The 19,487-nt window shown below is 39.1% G+C and overlaps 2 protein-coding genes across 2 annotated transcripts; both read left to right on the forward strand.

Annotated features, from left to right (window-relative positions):
• The first annotated feature begins 871 nt into the window (after positions 1 to 871).
• vps26a (VPS26, retromer complex component A) lies at positions 872 to 9,522 on the forward strand. Its single transcript, XM_044031032.1, has 9 exons — positions 872 to 974; positions 3,034 to 3,183; positions 3,934 to 4,009; positions 4,338 to 4,494; positions 4,966 to 5,130; positions 5,247 to 5,353; positions 6,029 to 6,130; positions 6,264 to 6,373; positions 7,229 to 9,522. Exons 1-9 carry the CDS (start codon positions 972 to 974, stop codon positions 7,343 to 7,345), a joined length of 987 nt encoding a protein of 328 aa, XP_043886967.1. The 5' UTR covers positions 872 to 971; the 3' UTR covers positions 7,346 to 9,522.
• Positions 9,523 to 10,838: 1,316 nt separating this feature from the next.
• supv3l1 (SUV3-like helicase) lies at positions 10,839 to 19,155 on the forward strand. Its single transcript, XM_044029450.1, has 16 exons — positions 10,839 to 11,275; positions 11,670 to 11,747; positions 11,916 to 12,023; positions 12,191 to 12,305; positions 12,431 to 12,599; positions 13,275 to 13,386; positions 13,503 to 13,580; positions 13,819 to 13,910; positions 13,998 to 14,178; positions 14,671 to 14,764; positions 14,922 to 15,041; positions 15,645 to 15,744; positions 15,939 to 16,019; positions 16,215 to 16,391; positions 16,881 to 17,029; positions 17,929 to 19,155. The coding sequence occupies exons 1-16, from the start codon at positions 10,987 to 10,989 to the stop codon at positions 18,338 to 18,340; spliced, it is 2,355 nt and encodes a 784-aa protein (XP_043885385.1). The 5' UTR covers positions 10,839 to 10,986; the 3' UTR covers positions 18,341 to 19,155.
• The last annotated feature ends 332 nt before the right edge of the window (positions 19,156 to 19,487 follow it).

The raw sequence follows: 19,487 nt of genomic DNA on the forward strand, positions 1-19,487 counted from the left end.
TCAAGGATATTTTCAGTCATCTGGGCTGGGTTGTTGTGTCTGAAAGACTATTAGTTTTTTTTTCTTTTTCTGGAAGTAAAGGTTTGGGAAGGAAATATAGAAAGTGTTTTCTAATATATCTAATAATGTTATACAGTGTTTATTCAACATTAGATAAATAAATATATAAATATATAGTGTTTTTCTAGAACAACAGAAGCAGAACAAAGACAACAAAACTGCACTCTTATCTTGAGCAGCAACACAGACTATTATGAATTGGCAAAAAAAAGTGGAGAGGAGAATATTTTTGTTTCCACCAGAGAGCAGTGATGAGCGTCAGGCCTTTTAAAATGGTCTGGATGTATGATCACACTGTTGGTACTGTGAGTTGACCAAGATTCTCTGAATTACCATGAGTAGATCTTTTTTATGTAGAGACAAACAACAAATTCACTCCTTCTTGTCTGTTGACTTAATTTCTTTTATAGTTTGCTTTGGCTTGTCCCAGAATATTCATAATGTCTTTGACTTAACATTATAGTTTTGCATGTTGCCCAATAGATATTGTTATTATTATTATAAGTAGTAGAAATAGCACTTAATATTATATAAGTGTAATACTATTATAACATATGATGAACTCTATTCAGATATATAAATTATCCAAAGATTTCCTCAAAATGTTACAGTTGTATAGTTTGCTAATGCCTTGGGCCGGCTCAGGCTGTAAATTATGTTTTATTTTTGGGAATGTATGTATTTTATTTTCTGTTTTGTTAAATCAAGTGACAAAATTATTTGATTATGGAGCCATATGGATTTAGCTCCGTCTGGCCGGGCCCAGCCCATCACACACTACCCCACCCTTCGCGCACATGACCCGGGTCACATGACGGTGAAGCCTCGCTACTACCTCCTGGTTCATGTTCGGTCAGACAAGCTACTCGGAGCGAAGCTAGCTGTTAGCTTCAACTGTCCCGACGGCCGAGATGGTGAGTGGAAAACAAACAAACAACCCGGAATTTATCCTCGATTGAAGCGAATTGCTGTGTTTATTTTGTTTATTTTAGTTTGTGTGTCAGCGTCGACGGACAGGAGCCGCTTCACGTTCACAGCTGTCAGGGAAAGCTAACAGGCTCGCTGGAGTTAGCACCAGTAACTAACGTTGCGAGGCCGTGCTCCGTGTTTTCACGGGTGTGTTTTGACTGCTGAGCCGCCTAACAGCTGTGCTCGTGGTTAGTAACAGTGCGCTACTAAATAAAAGTGGTGTCATAATTTGAGTAACGTGTTCATGTCAATGGAACTCGGGACATAATTCTACCTTGTTTGCTAACGTTGCTTGTTAGCACGGTGTAATGTTTAGTAAAGTTGCAAGAGCAACAGATCTTGATTTTCAAAAGTGTCTTAAGGTTTAAAGAACACGCAGGTTGGTTTAAAAGAAAACTTATTGATTTAATAACTTAACTTGTGATTGTGAGGTAGTGTTACTGTGACTCATTGCGGTTGTTTTCCACAAGAGATTGTGAACAACACAAGTCAAATGGAATCGGATCTTTCAGTTCTGATTTGGGACATTTTTATATGAAATAGTGTGAACGGCAAATCAAATGTGGTCTTTAATACAGGTTCATCGGTTTTTGCTAATAACAGAAAAATCGACAAGGACTATTAGTACTTATTTTTAAATGTTTACGTGAATTGTGGTCACAAAAGTTATTTGTCAAAGTTTCATTTTGCAATTACCTTATATACCTTATTGTGTGATTTCTTATATGTATTTAAATGAAAATATTAAAGTACACTGCAGTGCAGACGCAACCTCATGGTTTACTCACTATATGTTGATGTAGATTAAACAGTTTCATGTATAAATAGTTTTTAACAAATGTCAACTTTTTCACATATGGAGAGAGAGAAAAATTTAAACCAACCAAACATCAAAACAGTGATGCCCCATATTGGACCTTTTGCTGATATATTGGGAGTGCTTCTGATCCCAATATTTACTGTATTTTTGTTTGTATCTGTATCCAAATGGCAGAGGTCTCTTCTGTTTTGAAATGAACATAATCATTTTCCTACTCATGTTGCAGCAGCAAATTTAGATTCTCCACTATGTGTTCCCAATCAAAATTGGGAAAAGGTCATATGACTTGTGTGGTTCACACTGTCATGAAGAAAGGAAAGAATATAATTGGGTCTCATGTGGGCCACATGAAAGTCAGATTTGGGCCACTTGAGCCAGCAGTGTAAGTGAAAATAGCCGACAAGACACATGTTGTCATGGGATGCGGTCAATTAAAGCATCTTGCACGTGTCTAGCTGGTGACAGGTCTCTCCTGACAACTCCATGACTGAGCAAGATTCTCCAGATTTGCTGCTCCTGCATGATGTAGTTTTTTTGTGTGTGTGTCTGAGTGAGTGAGGGAGTTCTTGGGGGAGTAGTTGCTGTCCAGCTGTGATTGATTATTGAATTAGTGTGTGGAAATAGCGGATGTTCTCTTCCTCTTTGTGCCGAGACGGTGAAAGATGTTACTGAGGATTTGATGGGTCTAACCTCGGACTGTGATTGGCACAACCACTAGTGACGGGTTGTTATTAGGTCTGCCAACTGTAACAATAAATTGATTATTGAACAATTACTTTATTAGTTTATGTCCACTTTTGATAATTGATTAATCAGTTGTGAGTGTTTTGTCAATACTCAGAAAAGCTCCTTGATTTTTCATCTTCTTACACGTGTACTCTACTACTCACTCTTTTTACTCTGTTTACATTGTTTACAGTATAGATAAAGCAGCAGAAATACTATGTGTGTAAGGAGTTTGTCAAAGGATGCTTCTGTCTGAAAACTGATAAACAAGTCTGTCTACGGGTATAAATAAAGTCACTTGACTCAAAGCATCTCCAACAATTGATCATTTACAGTACATATTAAAGCTTTGTCAAACTGACAAGTTCGATTTTTAACAGTTTTGTAACGGGCCTTTTCACCTGCCCTCTATGTTTTACTGATACTGAGTATTGTCTGTGTTTTTCTTTGTTTTCCAGAGTTTCCTGGGAGGTTTGTTTGGGCCGGTATGTGAGATAGATGTACTGCTGAATGATGCAGAGAACAGAAAGACGGCAGAGTTGAAGACAGAAGACGGGAAAGTGGAGAAACACTACCTGTTCTATGATGGGGAGTCTGTGTCTGGCAAGGTAAGCTCACATTATTAATAAACAATGGCTTCACTATAGGGATCTTTGATGTTTGGAACATGGTGTAGGTGCCATATTGTATTTAGTGGCTAATTAAACTCAGCATAAGCCCTTAAAAAAGTTAGCTTAGTTTGATTTTTAAAACTCCAGAATGGTGTGTTTCTCTGGACAGGGAGAAACTGAGACCTTTTGATACATAACAGCACAGACATCCACCATTTGTTCCCGATAAGGGCTTATCATTCACAGATTTTCTTAAGTTTTCACACTGCCTTAAATTGACCCTCTTCTGGAAATAGATGACTTGCACCAGTATCAAATTCCAGTGGTAAATGCCACACAAACAACAAATTACAGGCCTAAACTGAGCTTGTTGTGTAGCTTTGGGCAAAGGATTTGTATTTTTTCTGGCACGTTAGTATGGACGGAGATGATAATATGCAGTTCTTTTATAGATGGAGATTGTTTTCATTTTTGAAATGGCATTATCCAAAAACATAGTAAGTCAACAAGCCTTTTGTGAGCATTTAGATGTCTCTAATGTGGTGCTATTTACTACCAAAGTAAGAAAAAGAAAGTTTTTGTTACAATATTAATATGTAGTAACTTGGCACAAGTCGTTTTTTGGTGTTCAATAAAGAAAGTATACCAGCTTTTCTTTGTCACTGTAGAGTGGTTTTAATATAAAAGTATCACTGTGACAACGTGCCTTTGGTTCTCACTTTAACGCATCAAACATTTTCTGTGCAGGTGAATCTAAATGTGAAGCAGGGAGGAAAACGACTCGAGCATCAGGGCATCCGCATCGAGTTTGTCGGACAGATAGGTGAGCATGATTAAAGTGGTCTTTTAAACATTTTCCATTTTTATCTCTTTGATTTTTACATATTGGGTGTAACAATTGATAGCTATACATTTCTGAAGCAACTGGCTCTATTTTGTCTATTCAATGCTAATGGAAGGATTTTAGCAGCTTTACAACAGTAGGATTTTCTCATGTGACGAAAAGGTTTAACAGAGCATGTGGTCATCATGTGCAGCCTGCTATAGTAGAGCTGATCCCATTAAACACTCTGTGCATATAAAGCTTTTAAAGGAGTAAAACAAACACCCTGTCCTGCTTCATCTACAAACTTCACTCTGCTTTATTTCAGAGTTGTTCTCCGATAAGAGCAACACCCACGAATTTGTGGACCTTGTGAAAGAGTTAGCTTTACCCGGGGAAATCACTCAGAACAGAAGCTACGACTTTGAGTTCATGCAGGTGGAGAAGCCCTACGAGTCGTACACTGGAGCCAACGTCAGGCTAAGGTATAACTCTGCATGAGGCGAGCTGCTGTTTCTGTTTCCAGTCACATGGGGTTTATTATACATAATGTATGACCGTGAATTTATGGGGTTGAGTCTGACCTTGTGCTCTGGGGGGGAAAGAAATTCAATATTAGTCCAGGTTCAGTCTCATGGCAGCAAACAGTTGCAGGGCCGCCTGTTATCCCACTGGAGTCAATCACTGATTAACACTGACAGTGTGCATTGCACTAGGATTACTATTTCATTTCCTAGGAATATTAACTAGGAATATTAACTATTAACGATTATTTTCATAATCAATTAACCATTGATTAGTTAGTTTATTTATTCATTTTTAATTAATAAAAATAAATTAACAAATTTAGATTTCTTTTAAGTATTTGTGAGAAGGACACTTGACTTTCACAGCTTTTACGAGATTGTTATCATTGTTGTCGTGTTGACTGTTTGTTTCTTGCTGTGTTCTTGCAGGTATTTTCTCAGGGTGACAATAGTCCGCCGTCTATCTGACTTAGTGAAGGAATACGAGTTAATTGTCCACCAGTTAGCCACCTACCCAGATGTCAACAACTCCATCAAGATGGAGGTCGGCATAGAAGACTGTCTTCACATCGAGTTTGAATATAATAAATCCAAGTGAGATCAGTTTTTAAGATTCAACTTAAGTATTGAAACGGCAGAAAAAATTCAGTCCAAATAAGACCTGCCGTTCATCAGTTTGAGCAGCTTCTCTTCATGTCTCTCTTTGCTAGATACCACCTTAAAGACGTCATTGTTGGTAAAATCTACTTCCTGCTGGTCAGGATCAAGATCCAGCACATGGAACTGCAGCTCATCAAGAAGGAGATAACGGGCATCGGTAAGAATCCAGGGCAACATGTGTAAAGAAATAATAGTGACCTTAAACCTAACTTTGTAGTTCATTAGATTTCAGTTTTATCCACCAGTTAGATTCTGTGGTTGGTAGTTGTGTTCCAGTTAAGCTAATTTCACACGACTCGACTTCCAGAGGTTGTAGATCACTTTGCAGTTCACACTCTACGACTAACTGGTGATTGGTGGGAGGACACAAACTGCAGGGTCTTTAAGGAGGGGCCCCTAACTAGTATTTATAGTCTCCAAACCTCAATTGGTTACAGAAAACACAGGAAACGTTATACAGAGCATGTTCTTGTGTCAATCTTTGCTACATTTTTGATGTTGTATTCTCCTTTTCCTTCCTGTCGGTGTTAAATTCCTTTTCCTGAGCTTCTGCTTAAATGTATTCACCCTCTCCTGGTCTGTGACTGGCTGAAGTTGACTGGACAGGAGACTAATTAAAGGCTAATCACAGCTTTCAAATTGGCAACTCTTGATCAAACACCATTTGTGGGTTTTTCATTGCGAGATGCAAATCTCTTCATCCACTGGAAAATGGGCTGAAAACTGTGTTGTGTGTGTGTGAACTAGGCTGATGAGTCAAGAAACTTCTGTCAGTTTTGCTCCACTTGAACTTATTCCAGCCTCTTCACTTAATTAATGTCGTCCTTTTTAGGTCCCAGCACTGCCACTGAGACGGAGACGGTTGCAAAATACGAGATCATGGATGGAGCGCCAGTTAAAGGAGAGTCAATCCCCATCAGACTGTTCCTGGCTGGTAAGAGCTCTTCTCTCTTTCTCCAGATGACATAGTGTAACCTCGTATCATCAGTTATTTCTCTAAATAATAAAATAAATTTTCTTCTCAAGGTTTGAGCCACAGCCCCATTATACCTTCTGTTTTCTTCCAGGATATGACTTGACACCCACTATGAGGGACGTCAACAAGAAATTCTCGGTGCGCTTCTTCCTTAATCTGGTGCTGGTGGATGAAGAGGACAGAAGATACTTTAAACAACAGGTAACACACTCGCACAAGCGGCAGTAATATGTTTACACCAAGATCTGTGTGTTTGTTCAGAGTCCCACTTCGTGTTTGAACAAATTTGTATCTGTATCGACATATTGATTGTTTGCTAAATCTTTGAACTAAGGTTGCCTTTACTAGAAATAATGGATTTCTTTTAAACCCACATTTATTGTGTTTGTGTTGACAAAAACAACTGCGGAGTGCACCTCTGCTCACCACCACTCTCTTTTTCAGGCCAGGGAAATACGGTGACTGTAGCGTACCAGAAAGGATAAAAACACTTTTTCCATCTGTCCTCTCTTCCTCTTGGTCTTCTCTTTCTTCTTTGTTGTTGTTTGTTTAATGCACCATGTCTATGTGGGCGGAACCATTCTTCCTTGTGTCTCTGTAAAGCAAGACCCTTGCCCAAAGTGCAATTGCTTTTATATAAAGCAATTACATAGTTACAAATGATAACATATAAGTAGTATATTGGAATGTCTGCCAATAAATCCTCCTACATGTTAAAAATGTTGACATGAATTGACACAGTTTAAACTAGTGCTGCAACAGTTAATGAATCACCAAATTCATCGCCAACTATTTTGTCATTGGTTTGAGTGAGTTTTTTTAAAGGAGTCAAACACACGCTCTGATTTTACAGCCTCCTAAATTTGAATATTTTCTGCTTTCTTTGCTCCATATAACAAAGAAACCATTAACACAGGATAACTATAGACTAAACAACTTCAAAATCACTTGGTACTTACTATATGTCTTTTCCAAATGCATGTTTCTGGATTTGTCTACCTCCAGATTTTTAATTGTCCGTTTCTCTTGTGTTTTCTCCTGTGCTTCCGTGTGTAGGAGATTGTTTTGTGGAGAAAAGCCCCAGAGAAGATACGGAAAAGAAACTTCCATCAGCGATACGAGTCACCCGAGCCCCGAACCCAGCCAGTTAATGCAGAGCAGCCAGAGATGTGAGGGTGATGCTATAAACTCTTAACAACACATAGACAAACCCCAACTCTTCATAGCAGAACAGCCAGAAGTGTGAGAGCTGCCCCCACTATCTTCCTGGACTGAGAAATATCACTATACATGAATACACTATAACGTTCTCTCAGATACCACCACCCTGTCCTTCCTTTCCACTTCACAGCTTCTGATAAGAGCTGTTCAGCCACCATCACTCTCTTCCCACCAAGACTGATACAAATACGTCTGCGGCACACAAGTCTGACAACACACACTCAGACACACACAAGTGAAGCCATACAATCTCAGCTTGCTGAATGTGTAATGAAACAAAGATGGAGACGGTTCCACGCGACCACCACCACCACCACACCCTCCATGGATTTACCCAGAATCAGGAGCTTCTTTACAGTTAATATTTTCCTGGACATTCTCTTTTACCCTCCTGCCTCAACCCCCCCCTACAAAATGACGGTTTTTAAAATCTATATGGAATTACAAGTTACTAAAGAAAGGTGGTGGGGATCATCTGCAAAGAAATAACAGATGACAGGATAAGCTTTGAGTCACAGCGACACTCTGTTGTTACACACTGTGCTTTCATTCGTCCGTACTGCTGTTCCCAAGATTTTCTCTTGTGTCTGGAACCTGCTCATTTCAAGTAAAATGTCAATTTGAGTTTTGTGCAAGAAACGTCCAAATTAACATACGTTTATTTCTTACTCAACACAAGCATAATGTCAGTGTTTTTCATTTCATAAAACTGTTAGAAATTAGAACTGATAGAGATACGACTAATCATTTTTATTACAACAAAACATATATATATATATAATTTGGCCATTCATGATTTCATAGATCTAAGATCTTGTTTTTTTTGAGAATTAAAACATACAAGATATTAACACTTGGCAAATATTTTATTCAAATATCACTGAAATTATTAAGTTATCATGACAATGGTTAAGGTTAAGGTGCTGTTTGGTTATGAGTAAAAAAATATATTGTTTGTCTTCAAATTTGCTCACTAGTAATACCTAAAATGTTGTGTGGAAAAAGCAGGACCTCCCAGTTTGTTGGCGTAGAGGAAGAAAACCGGGATATATATATATTTAAAAAAAACCCCATTGCTTTGTAATTTGTGTGAATCAAAGTTTTCATCTTCAGGCTGGTTTATGTGAACAGTCAGTGATGTTCAAAATGGATCTTTAATCTCCTGAATTTCAAACCTGAGAAAAGTTGAATGCATATTTTCACTGATTTAATGGAACAATGAATTGATGTTGGCTCTTATCGGCAGCCTGCACATCCTCTGTGCAGGTTTTTTTCTTTTTTTTTTTTAAAACACAGTTTACTTATTGTACCTGTTGGTTTTGCTAGGTGTAGAATTCTCATGTAAACAAATGGCTCACGTCTGCTGTACAACACACTGGAAGACACTGACATACTGTAAAATCCAATCATCTGCCACTGTGATGCTCAGACCAGCAGTTTAGGTCTCACTCACATGCACAGACATTCACGTTCACACAGCACAGCAATGTTACCGGCCCTGTGTGCTGTCAGCTCTAATCTGTGGTCAGTTTTGCACGTTTTTTTTTCCTTTCAATAAACTTCGTATAAATGGGCATGGAGGCTGAAATGAAACTTCGCTAAAGGACGACTTCACCTCAGATCTCTCGTCTGTAATGGAAATGATACTGTCATGTATATGTCAGTACTTATTTTAATTTGACTCAAGCTTTTGTTTTGTTTCATCATGCTGCCATGTTTTGTGTTTGATTTCTCAATTGTCCGAACACTCTGATCTACTGTTTTTGATATTCCATGCAAATGTTGACTGGTTTTCCTTGTCCTTTGTCTGGAAATTGTAATTTATTTGCAAGTAATGCTTTGTATCTCTCTGCCTGTGAGGTGCAATCTTGATATTTTCCTTTCTCAAAACTGCAAAGGTGTTTTATTTGGTGTACTTAAAAAGTTAATGAAGAAACAGTTACATGCCAAAACTCTCCCTGCCACTTCCTTCTCTATTGCATGTTATTCTTTATGCATCCTTATCACGTCACCTGTGTGTTCGTGTGTGTGTGTGTCTTTGTATGTATGAAAGAAAGAAATGTGTATATATACACCAAACCCAAATATAGAGCTTAAGCAAATAGTGAATAAAGCAAATTTATACTGAATATCTTGTGAAAATGTAATTTCAAGGAAAAACATGTTCAGTAAAGGTCAGTAAGTCTCTATTGAATTCTGCACTGCAGCAATAAGTCACACCAGCACTTTCATATTCTTTTCCCACTTGTGGAGAGACTGAAGGGTCCACAGGCATCGTAGCAGTAGGACAAATAAATCAAAAACACAATACAATCACGATACAAAAAATAAAATAAATAAAAGATACAATCACGAGGTAAGGGCAAATATTGATATTTACACAGTACAATACACATTATTGATATAAAAAACACAATATGCCAAACTGTACTATATACAACATATGCAATAAGATGCTTAGCAGTGGATTTTAAGGTGCAAGATAAATATGTATATATATATGGTGCAGTTTTAGTAGCCAGTAATTTAAATCATTTCTGTATTTGTGGGCGTTGCTGTGAGGCATTGTACAGCACAAGGTAGGAATGATTTCCTGTGCCATCACCCATGATCCTCTGCCACCTCCTCCAGGGTTACAAGCTTAGAGCCAACTACTGACCCTGCCTTTTTAATTAGTTTATTTAGTCAGTTTATTCTTTGCCTCAAACTTGTTGATTTTTTTACTATTTACTCCTAACCAGTGTTACTTTTAATATTATATGGTGTTAAATCACAATAAATGGCCTCTACATAAAGTGTGGGGATGCTGTACATGAATTAAAACCAAAATACAACAGCAGACAATCCTCAACTACAAAATAAAAACAAGTAACATGATTAACACTATTCATATGTATAAATGTATCCAAAGATATTAAGAGATTTCTCTCAAATATTAAAATATTTTATATAATTTGATATAAAGCGGACTACGCACCAAGCAGCTGCTTAGTTCGCTTATGTCTTGGGCGGGCTCTGAGTTTTCTTTTACTTTTTTATATAGATTATATATATAAATATATATTTTTTTTTATATAGATTATATATATATAGATATACATGATTAGGAAGTGCATATGGCACGTTTTAATCATGGAACATTAGACTAGCTTGAACGAGCGACATATTTAAACGAGCACTCATCTTGTCGCCCGTACGATCTTCGCGCTAAGCTATTGAGATGTCTTTGATTTTCCCTGTTTAGAAATACTTGTAATCGATATGTCGCATCATGGTGTAATTGCTTCTTACCTCAAGACACGACCCCCTATCAAGAGCTCACTTTTAATGAATCCTGGAAGTGCTATTTTCTGGTTATATTTTGAAAGCACGTCATTTTCTGTTTGAATTTATGACAGGCATATTTACGGGCAGCTACACGGCGACTGCTGGTCCTTTTCCACGTTGTGTTAGCAGGAAGACACATTCATGGTTGACCTCCTTAGCTGAAGTTGTAATAATCCGTACATTTTTGTTTTGTGGAGCGGTATGGAGTGACACTAGGGCGGGTTTGGTCGTAACCGACAGACGGGGCCAACACTGGCGTTTCAACCATGTCTGTAAATCGGTGTTTAACTCTGTTTTCCCGGCTTCAGCGCCACTTTCACCACCGCACCGCTTGCATCGGGGCTGCTGGTGGAAGCTGTCATGTGCCTGCTGGCTCTGGTTTGTTGCGAGGACAACATCGGACTGGTTCTGTGGTGGTTTGTAGCAGAAATGTCTCATCCGACCATTCTCCTCCCAAAGCCCCGGACACGTCTCTGTTTGTCCCCGTGTCTCTAAAAACAGACCTCGCAGTAGATGGTAGTGTGGGAGCAGAACTGACACAGCAACTCAACAAAGGTCAGAACATTCACTTTCAAACAACAGAACGGTTGCAATTATGTCTAAAATAAATGGTCTTCTCGATATACTATATACACATTGTGGTAAATATAGATTGTTTCTCGTTCTAGTTTTGGTTGTAAAAGAACTAAACGTTTTATTTGTTTTATTTTATATTCTGCAATCTTCCCTTAAATTGTTGGCTCAGCTAATTTTACGAATCCTAATACTGGTCGTATTGGTCAGATAGATACAATGAGAGACATTGCAGTAAGATTCAACTCCCCTGTACAGTCTATCAGATACACTTAGTGTATATTCATGTGTGTTTTAAGCTTGTGTTGTATCATTTACAAAAAAAATACTTACTTTGAATTGTTAATTGTATTTTTTCTGTGCCTCGTTCATTCAGATGAACTACTGAAAATTTTGAACCGCTTTTACAAGAGGAAGGAGATGCAGAAGCTGGCATCAGATCATGGTCTGGATGGTGTGTAAACAAACAAACTGTCACAGCAGCTGCTGATCATTTCATTGTTTTCACTGCATTGTTATGGTTTGTAGTCACAAATTTAGGTCTTAGCTTGTACTTAAAGCTGCAGCCATGGAAACAAGTTGGCTATAAAATGGAATAGTATGATTTTGTGTGTATACACAGCTCGCCTCTTCCACCAGGCCTTCATCAGTTTCAGGAAATATGCCTTGGAAGTGACAGGACTCCCTGCTGATCTGCACATCATCCTCAGTGACATCTGCTGCGGCGCAGGTTTCTCATTTTTTACATCAGAGGTTCTCATACTTTGCCTGCATGAATTTTGCTTCCCCAGCCTCGATAAAATGGGTCTCAAATTAGATAATCTCTTACCTCTATGTCGATGTACAAAAAGCAACTTCTATTTCAACAAACCACTGTTCTTTTCTGCTGCTATTTAGGTCACATAGATGACATCTACCCATACTTTATGCGCCATGCCAAGCAAATCTTTCCCATGCTGGACTGCATGGATGACCTGAGAAAGATCTCTGACCTCAGAGTCCCTGCCAACTGGTTTGTATAATTACTCCAGAGCCAGGAATATTGGTGCTGCCTGTATATCTCATTCCAGATCTCCTCACTGCTGCTTGTGTTTCACACTCTATCCTGTCTCCACATTTCCCTGTTTTGTTTATTAGGTATCCTGAGGCCCGTGTCATTGAGAGGAAAGTGATTTTTCACGCTGGTCCCACAAACAGTGGTAAAACCTATCATGCTATCCAGCGCTACCTGGCTGCTAAATCTGGAGTCTACTGTGGTCCACTGAAACTGCTGGCTCATGAGATCTTTGAGAAGAGCAATAATGCTGTGAGTATCATCTGATCATGATCTTTTACACGTTATAGACACTGTTGCATGGGGTCAACCATCCAAAGCAATGGCTTGGAGAAAGTGGCACTGTCTAAAAGACCGGAGGGGGAGTTTGAGGTGGCAGAACTGAATATACTGAGATTTTTTGTTGGGAGTGACCAGGAGGGACAGGATTAGAATGAGCATATTCGAGGGACAGCTCAGGTTGAGCGGTTTGGAGATAAAGTAAGAGAATCAAGGTTGTGATGGTTTGGTCATGTGCAGAGGAGGATAGTTATTATATTGTACAAAGAATGTTGAAGGAAAGAGCTGCTGGGAATTTGTAACCTCAAGTAACACCTGAGTGTCTGCATCAGGTTCTGGTCAGAGGAAGTATAATTAAAAAGTTAAAATCTCTGGTTCTTCAGTCAGTTTTCCATCTTGGGCTGCAGTGATTTGTCATTTACTAAAAGGACATATTACAGTCAATTCTGAAATGTTCAATTTCAGTTCAGTCATCGTTCAAATTTGGATAAAGGAGGAAAAGAAAAATCAAAGTTATTGATAGTATTGAATTACAATTCTTTCTAGAATTGCAATAAATCAGAGTGGCACTACAACGTTATAGAGCACTCTGTTGTTCTCTTCTTGTAATGTTTGTATCTAATGTGTGTATGCGTTTGTACTTCCCAGGGTGTGCCATGTGACTTGGTCACAGGAGAGGAGAGGACGTTTGTTAATGTGGAGGGTCGAGCCTCTGATCATGTGGCCTGCACCATTGAGATGTGCAGTGTCAACACACCTTGTGAGTAAACATAACACGGGGTGTCAGTATGTAGCTTTTTTTATTATTATTGTTATTATTATTTTGAACATCGCCCAAGATATTAACCACAGGATTGCTTTTATTTCCTCCTTCAGACGAAGTGGCTGTAATTGACGAGATTCAGATGATCAGAGACCCTGCACGAGGCTGGGCCTGGACAAGAGCGCTACTGGGTTTGTAATGCTCTGTAAATATCTGTGAATGAAAGGTTGTTTGATGGGAAATTCTCTGCTCTAATTATAGTATAGTAACCATGTCCAACGCTATCGCTTTGCACAATATTTGATTGTACTTTATTGACATTGAAATTTGATTGGGATTGTAAGGGTCCAGTTTAGTTGTACTGTGTGTCAGTGTTGTCATATGTCCTTGTTCAATTGAACTGAACTTTTTTTCTGTGTGTTTGTGTAGGTCTCTGTGCAGAGGAGATCCACATATGTGGAGAACCTGCAGCTATAGACTTTGTCAAAGAGCTGATGTTCACCACTGGAGAGGAGGTGGAGGTGAGGCTCTTGTCCAGCACTTTTTGCTCTTTTGGCCTCAAATATGAACATCCTCTCAACTCTCTTTGTCCATTCTTTCCTGTAAAGGTGCACACCTACCAGCGTTTAACTCCGTTCTCAATCTTGGATCAGGCCGTGGAGTCGCTGGACAACCTGAGACCAGGAGATTGCATTGTCTGCTTCAGCAAAAATGACATTTACTCCATAAGTAGACAGATTGAGGCCAGAGGACTGGAGTGTGCTGTGATTTATGGGAGCTTACCTCCAGGTGAGTGAGTGATTGAGTGAAAGGTTTGCTCCACATAAGGTGGTTAGAAACGGTGCCTAAAAAATTCAAGGTTTATTGTATTAAAATTATTTACACTATTTTCATTGTGCTCTAATTTGGAAGACCAAATTCACATCCCAAAATGTATGTGATGCCAAGGAAAAGCAATGGATTTTAGCTAAAATATAACCAACATTCAGCCAACACCAACTGTCAATACATAACATTTACGGACGTAAATTTATGGTCTGTTGAATTAGTGCATGTTGAATATACATCATATTATTAGTTGATTATTGTAAACCGGGAGTTTTTTTAATATTGAAAAATAAATATGATATGTATTGAAAATTTTGAGGAGTTTAATTCAAAGGAATTGAAATACTAATAAAATAAAAAATACTACTAGAAATACCAATAAAATCAGATAATTAGTAAGTGAGCATCTGACTCTGCTGATCACTGATTAACAGAGAATTAACGTGTCAACAGGCACAAAACTGTCTCAGGCCAAGAAGTTCAATGACCCTGATGACCCCTGTAAGATCCTGGTTGCTACAGATGCCATTGGAATGGGCCTCAACCTGTAAGTACCATCATACACATTGTAATAATAACTGGGTCTCTTCTAAAGTTAATCTTTTTTTTCCAAATGTAACATTCTATACTCTTTCAATGGTCATTCAACTCGGCTCAGTCTACATCTGACCATCTCTCTGTGTGTCTTCCACTTTTCCCTCTAGGAGTATAAAACGAATAATCTTCAACAGTCTGGTGAAGCCCAGTATTAATGAGAAAGGGGAGAAGCAGATGGAGACCATCAGCACGTCACAGGCTCTGCAGATAGCTGGTCGAGCTGGGAGGTCAGTCACGTTTCTGCTTACATCCACTCTGCTGAGTTTTTTGTGTTTCAAAGGTCCAGTGTGTCATTTTCGGAGGATTTATTAGCAGGAACTGAACATACTACCCATAAGTGTGTTTGTGTAAGTGTATAATCTCTTAAAATATATACGTTAGGCAAGGCCACCATCTTGTGCCACTATGTTTCTACAGCAGTGAGAATGGACAAACCAGCCAGAGTTTAAGTTTTGTAATTTGAAGCAGAAGCCTCCCACACAGACCATAAAGAAGGCCACCGTAGTTCCCTGATCTGCTTGGGAAATGGAGGTCGTGAGTGGAGGAGTCCTCCATTTGCTCCAATCTACAGTCTCACCATAAGATGTCACTAATTCTTTCACCCTGGACCTTTTGAAATGACAGCTTCACAATATGACGGTCACTGACGTGTAATAGGCAGAATTTAATTCCTTTTCTGCACCTAAACTTCTGTTCTTGCACTATTTAAGTTTGGTGAGTGTAACGTTGAACTGAGGTCAGTTAAGAAGGCATTGAAGTCATGAAAAATCTGTTTTCATCGTAAAAGTGTTACATCAAGTTTTTTTAATGTAACATGTTTGCTGTTGCAGGTTCTCATCCAAGTTTAAAGAAGGAGAAGTTACCACCATGTACAGAGATGATCTGCTTGTCTTGAAGGAAATCCTCAGCCACTCTGTTGACCCCATACAGGTGATGCGCGCACACACACAGACACACTTAATCAGTTCCTCGAAAATCATTAGGATGAGGTTTTGGTCCCTGTGAGGACTATTCGTCCTGACCAGGTCAATGTGTTTGCATGAAAATGTCCAAAATAACTAACAAATACACGCACACAAACACACACACACTCACAGGTTTTTATCTCTCCTCTTTTCTCTCAGACTGCCGGTCTTCATCCCACAGCAGAACAGCTAGAGATGTTTGCGTATCATCTGCCTGATGCTACACTCTCCAATCTTGTTGTGAGTACGGTCATCTTTTCATACACCCTCAAAAGTACCAAGTGACAAATCTATTGATCTTTTAATGCAACATTAGTAACTTTCCATTGAGTTGCAGGTACAGACCCGTGAGGGAGGGTCACACTAATAATTCTTCTTCCATCTTCTCATCCAGAAAAACTCTGTGACTCTTCTCTTTGTGTCTTTTCTCTTCAGGACATATTTGTCAGCCTGTCTCAAGTGGACGGTCTCTATTTCGTCTGCAACATTGACGACTTCAAGTTTCTGGCTGACATGATTCAGCACATCCCACTCAACCTGAGGTCACGCTACGTCTTCTGCACCGCTCCCATCAACAAGAAACAAACTTTTGTTTGCACCTCCTTCCTCAAGGTAAGGAGGAGTAGAAGTGAACAAGGGAAGGAAGCTTGCGGGATTAAAGGAAGTAAGGTTCATTGGGGTTAATGAAAGCAAAGAGAACATTGGATCTGTTGTTATGATTGGGACACACTACTTTCCTTAATTACTTCAGTTTATGAGATGACAAAAAACCGAATCACTGTTGTAAAATAAGGGTAAGGGATTAAAAAAAACAATATCTTACTTTATGGTTATATCACATATAAAATGAGATTAACTTAAGATAAAATTATCCTCACTAAGACACCTTTGACATTCAGGGTTGTGAACATGCACATTGAAAACCTATCTCTGTTTGTATAGTGTTTTTAAGATGTGCATGATATAAATTATGATTTTTATACATTCTAAATGATCTTTTTTTCTCACAACTGCATTAGTTTACCATTGTCCAGTCAGTGTTGCTCTAGGTGTTATAAAGTGCCCACCACTTACAGCTTTATTCTTTTGTTTCTCGGTCAGTTTGCACGTCAGTTCAGTCGCGACGAGCCGCTGACTTTTGACTGGATCTGTCGCCATATCAGCTGGCCTCTGGCTGAACCCAAAAACATCAAAGACCTGGTTCACCTGGAAGCTGTTCATGACGTGTTGGACCTTTACCTCTGGTTAAGGTAATAGTTGGGTGGTTCCACTGGCAAGAGTGCACCGATGCTTAATGTTTGTCCATCCTTTTCCATTTTCATGACCACAGTATATCAAGAATACCTGCAATGCTGATATTTTCTTTCAAATATGGTACAAATGTTCACTTGGACGCAAGCGTGAACTGATTAAATCCACCTCCAGGTTATCATGTTGAATTTTATACAAACGTCCACTTTTCTGCACAAACAGATGAAGTGAGCAGACTTAGTTAGTCAACGTGATGCTACAGAATATCTGTCTCCGTCTTGAAGGTTTTTTTTTTTTTGTTTATTTCCTCTTAAATAAACAAACAGACTTGAAAGTAAAAGCGTTTAAGCTTGGCTGACTCAAAGTCAAGGTCACACCGGCTTCACAAACTTAGTTGATTCATTTACTTTTGCATTTTAGTCTGGAGAAAATTAATGTGTGTAGACTTGAGAAAACATTCAACATGGGAGGCATCAAGAGCTGTCATAATCCTCATTCTCTACACCACATGTCATTAAATGGTGTCCTGTCCAGACATTGTGAATTTCCACATTTTGACTGCACAGCTTTTCTAGGCTTGACACCACCAAAGGTTCAGGAAATTCAGACTAAAAAGATGCACTTTAAATCACAACATGACGACACTTAGACAAGCCAATCACAGCGGTGGATCTCAATGTATATTTATAACACAGTCAGAGGTGAGGGGAGGAAGAATAGGCTGATAAATAAGAAAGGTAGCTTCATGTGATGACTTCAAACAGCCAAACAAGAGTTGTGAATCTGGACAGTAGAAAAGTGGAACTTCCTAAAAATCGGTTTTACTTCAAGGTGTTTTACCATTTGCATCTCTGTGAAAGACCGCCCGCCGCTCTAACTACTATTGTTTTTTCTGCAGCTACCGTTTCATGGACATGTTTCCAGAAACCGCCTTGGTTCGACAAATCCAGCAGGAACTTGATGACATCATCCAACAGGGCGTCCGAAACATCACTCGTCTCATCAGGGCCACTGACACGGCCGTTCCTGGCCAAGCCACTGTTAAAAGTGGAAAGGCTGGCAGTTCCGATTTGATCAGCAGCAGAGGTCAGAGTGGACAGAGAGGTCAGAGTGGACAGAAAGGTGAGATGATGAACAGCTCTCTCGCTGGTCGTCTGGTGAGAGACGGGCTGTTGACCCCAGATTTGCTGCGGCAGCTGCAGAGGGAGTGGTCCAAAGATCAAAAACAGGATGACACCACTCGGCATGCGCACGGCACAGAACAACATTACAATAACAACAAGGGGAAAAGCAAAAAGAAGAAAAAATGAAGCCGCGTTGTTGGTTGGACAAACTCTCACATGTTCCTGTGGTGATCAATAACCAATACAAGCCTTGGATGATATCTGATTGTGTGAAATAGTGATTTTAAGCAAGTCTGGGAACTTTCCTGGGCCATAAAAAGCTTTTAGCTTGTGCTGCAAAACAACAACAACAACACTTCTCTTTATGTCCATCTGCATTCCACTTCATTTTTATCAGGCTAAAACTAAACGTTTCCTCCCACAGCCCCAGAAACATGCAGATTTGGGGATTATGCAAATTGGAAAATTGACCGTAGGTGTGACTGTGCGAGGGGTGGTTGTTTATCTCTATGTGACCCTGTGAAGGACTGGCTGTACCCCTGTCAGCTGGGATTGGCACCAGCATCCCCCGCGACCCTCATGTAGAGGATAAAGAGGTTGAAGATGAGTGAGTGAGTAAAACGAACTATTGATGGGAATCGTTTGTTGTTCACTTTCCTGGTCCAGGACCAGGTGTCTGCTGATGAATTCTCCCTTATCCCCCAATGATCTCGAATATTAACACAAAAGAAATACATCCATTTGTCTTGGAATCCTTGAGGTAGATGGCATGACCTATGTCAGATTTACCACAGTCCTATGTTACACTGTGAAAAATGCAGGAAAGTGTGAATAATGCAGTTGTGGAATCATCTGATTTCATGGGTTTGTGCAGCAGAAGTAGCTGCATAAGCTCAGACCGTAGATCATGTGCATTTGGGTCAATATGAAGCATTTAGTCAAAACTATTCTCCAATCATTTCCATTCTCTGTGAACTCACAGTAAACATTTTGAAAAATAATGGACTGTGTGTCTATATACGGATGAGATGCTATATTTTTCTTGTTTGTATATTAAAGTTCATGACATTAGTTAATGAAAAAAACTTGTTCTTTTAACCATCTTTATTTATGTGACATAAACAGACATAGCATTTAATGTGTCGTTTAAAGAACAATAACGTTGTTTTTTTTTAATTCAGGGAAACTGAGTAACAAGTGTGTTTGTGAGCTCGATCACCTTCAAATCACCTCTTTAGGGTCATCCCAATAATGGAAATTAGCCATAACTTTATCACATATCGAGCCCTTCATAGTGTATAACATGGTACTTCCTTCCTTCCTTATTACCTTC

The sequence above is a fragment of the Solea senegalensis genome, linkage group LG7 (genome assembly GCF_019176455.1).
Source record: "Solea senegalensis isolate Sse05_10M linkage group LG7, IFAPA_SoseM_1, whole genome shotgun sequence".
In the NCBI taxonomy this organism is placed as follows: domain Eukaryota; kingdom Metazoa; phylum Chordata; class Actinopteri; order Pleuronectiformes; family Soleidae; genus Solea; species Solea senegalensis.